This window comes from Centrocercus urophasianus, unplaced genomic scaffold (assembly GCF_019232065.1).
Source record: "Centrocercus urophasianus isolate 14NV4802_14NV808 unplaced genomic scaffold, USGS_Curo_1.0 seq_9, whole genome shotgun sequence".
Classification (NCBI taxonomy): domain Eukaryota; kingdom Metazoa; phylum Chordata; class Aves; order Galliformes; family Phasianidae; genus Centrocercus; species Centrocercus urophasianus.
Genome location: NW_024885532.1, coordinates 36980730 through 36988879, shown reverse-complemented (window position 1 = coordinate 36988879; position 8150 = coordinate 36980730). Strand labels below are relative to the sequence as shown.

At 38.6% G+C, this 8150-nt stretch overlaps 1 protein-coding gene across 1 annotated transcript; it reads right to left on the bottom strand.

Moving 5' to 3' along the window:
- Positions 1 to 232: 232 nt before the first annotated feature.
- LOC122171385 (stromelysin-1-like) lies at positions 233 to 6980 on the bottom strand. Its single transcript, XM_042838950.1, has 9 exons — positions 6746 to 6980; positions 6511 to 6659; positions 5531 to 5656; positions 4883 to 5044; positions 4604 to 4760; positions 2886 to 3019; positions 2345 to 2504; positions 1002 to 1102; positions 233 to 333 (listed from the first exon to the last, which is right to left on the bottom strand). The coding sequence occupies exons 1-9, from the start codon at positions 6895 to 6897 to the stop codon at positions 233 to 235; spliced, it is 1242 nt and encodes a 413-aa protein (XP_042694884.1). The 5' UTR covers positions 6898 to 6980.
- Between the last annotated feature and the right edge of the window lie 1170 nt (positions 6981 to 8150).

The following is an 8150-nucleotide window of genomic DNA, read 5'->3' as shown; positions in this document are numbered from 1 at the left end:
AGAGGCTTTAAAAATGTTAGCCATTCTGATGTTAATTATGTACATATATGTATGTATCAGTATGCTAAATACTGTTTTTCAGTTATTTACAGAAGCACAGAATGAATATGCAGGGAGTGATGTATGATGACTGAGTCTGAGCACCTATATGTTTCATATATTTACAGAAGAAATAGCGCTCATAGTGCAGTGATACTGCATTTTTTCCTACACCATTGCAGATTTCCTTTTCTTAACAAGGAAACCAGAAGTTTGTCTTTAGCAGGCGTGTTACTCTCTTCTTATCAGGGTCAAACTCAAATTGCTTTCTTCCTTGAAAGAAATACAGGAAGTCTAGGAAAAAAAAAAAAAAGAAAAGAAAAGAAAAAGGAAGGCGGGTTAATTAAGTTATTGCAGGTGTAAAGCTTAATACACTTTAACAACAGCTGTAAAGAGTTCCAAAACCTTTGCATATTTCACATACACTCACACTGCCAACAGTATCTGCTCCCAGGGATAATGTTTGCAAAGTGGTGCACTAGAGCTTGGGATCACTGCTCTTCAGTCTGTCCCAGCATCTCTCTTTTGAACTCACATCCTTTGTCATGCAGGAGAAACAAGTGCTAATTATTATTCTCAAGGTAATGACATGTCAGGATGTGATAGCCTTGCTCACAGCAGGTAGACCTTATGCTGCTGAGACCTCAATGTCTTAACTGGTACTCCTCATGGCTTAAGTTACACATGGACATGAATGCAGATATTTCAGTCTGTCCGTTAGGGATGGCTATTTCAGCTGTGAAACAATTTTCAACCCTACATCAAATGTAGATATCATTATTTTTCAAGAGGGGAAAATGAAGCATGCAAGTGCTACGTGACTGTTGTGGGGTCTCAAGGGTCAGCCGCGGGGTTCTGAGGAGCCTGAAGAAAAGTCTCTATCTGTCCAAGCGCTTGCAGTCCTACGACCCTGAGAGTCTCTGGGTCATTCAATTCAGGTTCACTTGAGAAAAGAGACTCACTTTCATGCTGAAAAACAGCATCAACTTTTGCATTAATTCCTGGAAATGCATCTTTTATCAGTCTTGGCTTCCTGTTCATGGACTGATTTCTTTTATCATAACTGAGAAAAACAAGAAACAACCTGATGTCAATTAAAAGTGCAAACAATTCATCATTTTTTCAGCCCATATCGATACTTCCCACCCAGGGAGCCAAGTTCACTGAGGACTTTCAGCAATATTCAGACAACCTTGAGACAGATCTGAGGTTCATAAACCATTATTTACTCAATGGGCCACACAGGAAGAATTACTTCTGTTTACATCATCTCAAGGTATGACTAAGAATACTCAATATTTAAGCCATTGTCACAAATCTGCCCTTTTTTGTATTGTTTTATTTTTAAGAAACTGTAGATAAGAGCTAGATTGAAAATCTTATCTCAAACATAAGTTACATTTGTGAAATTATTAAGAGATTGCTTTAATGTTCCTTCTCTGTAAGAAATGCTTGTTAGGAAAAATCTAATTTTTTCTTAAGTTATAAGATATTTGAAGTTATTTTATCTAAGCTACCTACAGTAGGTATTGAATTTTAAGTGAAATTCAATTTATCTGTCAGCATACTTAATCACAAGGCTGAAACATTCTATTTCTGATATGTTTGTTCAGCAAGAACAAATATATCTAACAATATCAGGAAAACGACTCAAGACTCCAGGCTGAGATTTTTAATGAAAACATGGAAGTGTAATCTCCTGCTCAAATTAGTAGTTTGTAGCTGGTTAGTTACTCCAGGATGCTCTCTGTGTGTATGATACACTGTATAGGGAGGATAGATGTTGTGTCATTTACCTACAAAACTAAGGTTGCCTACTGCTTCTGATATAGGAGCATCTCCTTCAGCTGTTAGAAATATAGGGCTGCAACATGGATCTGAGCAGCTGAAGACCATTCGTCTGCAGCTTCATGAGCTTTCTGTTGGCAACTAGCAAGAAGGTGGAATTCTTCTTAACCTGCAGGAGTGGCTTTGATATGTCATGTGTCATTTTTGTTCTGTCCGATTTCATGACGTGATTTCTGCAGCTGTAAGATGGCTTTTTTTTCCAAGGTAAGTAAATTTATGTAAATAAATGAACACATAACGTGTGTTCTAAATAGCAAAGCACTTAAAAGGAAAACTAAAAACATTTCTTCATTTCTTCTTCCTCTTTCATTTCCCTCAAATATTTCTTTTTTTTCTATAGAATTTTGTGCAAGAGATGACCAAAACTAATGTGTGACTAATGCATCCTAAGTCATGACAAGATATTGATCACAAGATTATGCTTGATTCATTTTAGGAAAGTAATAGATAGTATCACCTCCAAAATTTGTCCGCTGTGAAGTAATATACTTTCCCCTTATTTCTGTCATAAAAAGCAGCATCAATTTTGGCAACATCCTTTGAAAATCCAAGGGCGTAGAGTTTTTGTGGGTATCTGGGCGGTATGGTTTCTCCTCTCACAGCCCAGAATTCATTCCCTATTAAGAAAAGTCCATGAGAACGTGTTATCAGAGTCTTCCAGGAATTGTGTAAACCTTTGCATGAAAGCTTATCTTTTAATGAAAAAGAAACCACAGAGATAATACCGATTACTTGAAAATGTTTCACATATTGTTCTGCAGCCCAAGAAATCCAAGAATTGTACAGTGCACCATATTTTACAGAAATGAAAACTTCACTCTCCCTCTCTATTTATCTTAGTTTTCCACAAGCTGCGACTGAAATACACCAATTCATTGGACTAAATTAAAATTAAATTAAAATTCATGGAATCCTACAGAAAGAGTGTGTTTTCCAATCTAGACATGATCTCTTAAGCTATTAAGAAAGGTAGCATTGGAATGTAGAAGACATTTTACCTTTAAAGAGGAGAATTTTGTCTTCCTCAGGAATTTCATATGCAGTGTCAACACCAGATGGCAGCCGTGGCCAGAATAAAGATACCAAATCAAAATCAACTTCTCTGACTGCAGGATGCTTGCGCCAAAAATGCCTGATGTAAATATAGCACAGGCTTTGGATACAATCAAACATTTACACACAACTAATGCATAAAACCACATTGTGGCAGTCAGGACAGGATTTAGCTGACTAAACGCAGTCATGTCCCCTGTGTTAGTCACCCTAAACTCCTTGTAATAGCGGTGAAAAGAATGTCATTTCCATGGTGAGGATTCCTTTCTTCTTGATACAGACATCCAAAAGAGGTCAGATGAACCATTCCTTTAAAACAGCCATTACTTTCCTTTTACGCAGAAGATGACCTAGAGGGACCCAGTTCATGTCTAAAAGCCAGTTTGGGGTACAGTTCTGGGAACAAATCTCCACCCCATGGTTATTAGCACCAGCTCAGAGAAATGATTGGAATGTGCAAGTATCTTCTGCAAAATACCACATTTCTGGATTTGAGAACTCAAATCCTTGAAGTAGAAGCTCCCTTTAGTGCTGATTTTGAGGGAAGCAGGGGGAAGCACAGCCCCATCTCTTGCAAGGGAAAGGAATCACCTCTCACACACCTTCTCTCAACTTTCTGGGCTGACATGCCTTTGAAGATGGGCTACTTATTTGAACTTAGCTCTGTATAATTACCTTTGCCTTTTACTATTGTACTAAGTCACCAGCTCAGGGGATCTACAAGCAGGTGTAATGTCAAGATTGGCAGAACCTCAGATATTTCAAAGCAAGGATGCAATGAAAGTGTTGAGCATATCAGGGCTGATGGTACCTTCTTCTGATGCTGAACGCGTTGGATGCCAACTATTAAGACTTGCTCCAGCCTAAAATGAAAGCTGCCTATATTTTCATAGGAGACATCTTTGCCCATTCTGTTCATCCTGTTTCATTTGTGATCTTCCTCCTCTCTTTGTTTCTCTACCACCTTCCTCCTTTTTTCCTCCAATCTCTTGCCCAGAATTCTCGTTCTTCACTAGAATCTTAATATTTTGATGTGGGAGAGGTTTCTAATTCTTAAAAATAATTCTTTGTTTTTTAAATCAGTGAGTACTCTGGAACCAAATAAGAATCACGAATTTTAGGTCTTTAGCATAGATCCTACTATTAAAGATTATTGAAGTGAAAGAATCAGAATTACCAGCAGATGGTAAATAAAGATATAACAATAATAGTTAACCTTCTGTAATAAATAAGAATACCGTGCTTGTTTCAATTGCAACAGCCAGATTGCTTTATAATTAATGCCTTCCACAATTTGGACTGTGAATTGAAGCTTGCAACCACTCAGGTGAATTTTTTCTGCTAATAATAAATGATCCTAATACATAAATATCCCCTGTGAGATCCGGGCACTCCTTTTCAGTTGTATGGTATCACCAAATGCTAAAGTACTAACAAGACCGTGGTCAGCATCAGTGTTATAGCACAGGCTGTGGTTCATACAACAGTTCTCAAATTAGCCCTTTATCTGAAAGGTTAGATCTCTCTCTTATCTGAACCCCTTTAAAGTCACAGTGAGAAATCCAAGCTTAGGAATATTCAAAATAAAATCATTTTTTTCTGTGCTGTAGGGCATAATTTATAAATGATAGATGGCTATTTTGGTTTCTGAAAGCTGACTTGCTTGTCTTTAAAGAATATTATCTCTCCACGGAAAGTGGTGACAGCATCAAAAGTTAAATCAGGGCCACAAGAGTTTGGCAGTACAGGTTCTTTTGACTCAGTTGGATCCTTTATTTCAGCAGAATCTCTTTGGTGATTAGAGGTGTTAGGAGAAGGTCCTAAAGGAATCAGTTAATGGAAGATACTAAAAATGCAAATTTGTTCAAATAAATCCAGTATGCAAAGGTACTCCAAAGGGTTTGGAATTACAAGCAATAGCTGATAAATAATTGGGAATTACCATAGAGGGACTGAACTCCATTAATATCATCCTGATGAAGAGGACAGACTGAAGGGTCAATTTTCCTATAAACTGGGTACATTAGAGCGTTGGGGTCTTTGGAATGGAAAAGTCCAAGTGAATGTCCAAACTCATGGGCAGCCACATAGAACAAGTTTGCTCCTGAAAACAACCAACAAACAAAAGGCATAAAGGATGATACGTGTATTTCATTTGTAACTCAAAACATGCAGGCTTTAAGAACCGCTGTCAGAACTGCTTGAAAGCTGGAAAATCCAGTTGGAATCAAAATTCACATCAGAAAGAAACGTAATGAAATTGTTAGAGTAGAACCCAAGGAAGTAGTACTGCAGAAGTCAGCGTGGAAGAACCCTGGAATTGTACATGTGACATAAATGTGTGGGAAGAGGATGGAGGGTTGGGGAGAAGCTCCCTGAGCTCCCTCCCACAGCATCTCTACTCAGCCCAGGGTAAAAGTTGTACTGATAATAACTTTTCAAATCAGAAAGCTCAGGGACTGAGCTGGGGGACAGAAAGCAGCTGCCCAGTCATCTCCTTCAAATCAGCCCCATTTTAAAGTACTTGAGCAGAGTGGAGAGACAGACCTTGTATTCCTTCTGTTTGGGCTATGAGAACTGAATTTCCTACCTTCTGTGCTTTTGGTCCAGGTTTCATCCTCATCAAAGTGTGCATCTCCACCAATGTCTTTGCCGGGTGCAGAGGCATGAGCAACAGACCCTCCTGGGCCATCAAAAGGGATGAAATCATTGTGACCTGAGAAGTGAGTCCCAAAGACAGTTGACTGAAGGCTACAGCAGGAGAGGTAACAGACTTCAGTCAAGCACAGAGCTTTCTAGTCTGCTGATTTTGTAAATTTTCAAGATTCATTTCTACAATGGTTTTTCAAAACGCCAATTTTGAGAAGGGAAAAGGGATAAATTAGGAATGAAGCAGCCCTTAGATGGTTTCCAACTGACCCTGACCTGAAGTGGTAACTGAAGTGCTGATGGCAGAAGGAAGGTTGTGGGGAGACTGTAATCCCTCCTCTGGAGAGCCTTTGAAGGTCAACTCCAGAACAGTTGTATGTGAGCATAGATTTAATGGTTATGTGCAGGGCCTAGATGTGTGGATAGGTATATTTTGTTGGAAAAAGAGGAGCTGACTAGGAAAGTGCATGCATGCACAGCTGTTCATGAAAGGAGAGAAGGTAAATCTTCCCTGAGGGCAACGCCAAAAATACAAGCCTTGAGTATGTCTAGAACTTATTTAGCTCACATAAAGCCCATGACTAATCCTAGGCGTGTACTAGAGCTGCCCACGCCACGGTGCTCTGAGCGTGATCATACTCCACAAGTCCTGAGCCTCCTGTCGTAGAGCATGCATTGGCATCAAGCGCTAAGTATAGATTCAGTGAACTACAGTAGCTCACTACATTTACTTTCTCCCTCCTTCTTTTCATTTTTCTCTTAATCTCCCCCAGACGTCTTCAAGAATCATCACTATAACAACTTGGGCAAGGTCTGTGTTTTTCTGTGCATTACATGAGAATAAATCATGACTATTTCAGGCAAACTGCTTCATACTAGCAGAAGTTGGAAATAACTCATTATGCTTACGTAGACTTTTACCTCCAGTTGCAAAGGAGATCATTATGTCTGCATCACCTCTGCCCTTCTTGATGAATTTCAGTGGGGTCACACTGCTCCAAATGCTGAATGCTTTTTTGATTGCTGCATTGACATCTGCTGGGCGTAAGTCTGGTGTGTAGTTTAATATCCTTTAAAATACAAAATAGAAAAATAACTGCATTCAACTTAGCTACATAACGCACTGTCTGTACATTAAGGATTCCATTATAATTACCTGTATGTCAGAACTTGTTTTGCCCATTTTGGCTCTCCTGCAAAGGTGGAGAACCCAGCTACATCAGGGAATCCACAGCGACTTTTCCGCACTAGGTCCAAAGTGCTGGAATCTGGTCTCCCTGTCACCTCCAGCCCAAAGAATTCCTGCATTTCTTTTATTTTTTTGCCACTGCACCGTTACTTTTCCAAATGAAAGATTCTCCATCTTCCTTAAAGCCGTAGTAATATTCCAAGTACTTCTAATGGAAACAAGATATTTTAGGACAGTCAAATACATTTATCTTTGAAGTTCTTAAAGATTATACTAATACTTCTTCAGACCTGTTTGATACTTTATTTGATATTTTATGTTTCTTGAGAACATGGATAACAGAGCTTGTTATAGACTATCTGGATGTTTTTCTCTTAGTGAGTTCTTTTTAGATTATATTATGACTACATTATGGCTTTGCATTTTACTCAGAAGACATTCTGATTCATTATTTGTCTAATAAGTTGAATGTTTTCTGCTAGTGTGCCTTCTACCTGCTCTGTGCTCCGGGGTTATCTAGAGTCTTTTAAAGCCAGCAGTGAAAAAACAGAAACATACGAGTAACTACAAAATTTAGGTAGCAGTATCCTATACACACATATTTTTTAGAGGAATAATTTGGAAAAAAATAAAATCCACATCTTATGAAGAGCTGCATCTCATAATACCAGAAGTCACATAAATTACTACATTTCCACCTATAAATCAAATGTATACTGACACAGATGTTTCATTATTTGTAGAATCAATTCATCACTGATGTAATTAACGCATCATCAGTTTTAATTGCTCTCTGCAAAAAATAAAACAGGGATGAGTCAAGATTAAAGAAGCTTTTGCTGTCACAGTACGTAATGCAGGTCCACTCTGAGAAATAATCTTGTTATTCATTCTAATGGAATTTGAGGTACATTTTGCACTGTATAGTAGCTCCCCAGTTGCTATATACTAGTATTATTTCAGATACTACAGGGGATGCTAGACAGTTGTTAGACACCTCAGCCCCTGAGGTCTGCCATCCCCACCTGGATAAGCTGCGTGCCTTCTTCCTTCTTTTGCCTTTTATGTGCAGGAAAAGCATGAGAAAGTGCTACGTACAACAGCAGGAGAAATTGAAGGTTCTTCATTTTCTTTTTCATTTGCACCTAGAAAAGTTTTCCTTGGAGTATGTCACACACCTGCTTCATCTTTATATAGCTCTCATTTGCTTTATGAAGCTTCCAGTCTCTGACTCACTGCTTCTCACAACCCCCAGCTAGCAACATAGTACATGAAAAAAAAAGTTTTAACATAAAAAGATTGGTGCTGTCTTTCATCCTGTTCCAAGACCGAGAGATTTGAACCTTTGCTTTGACACCTCCCGTAGCAGTGT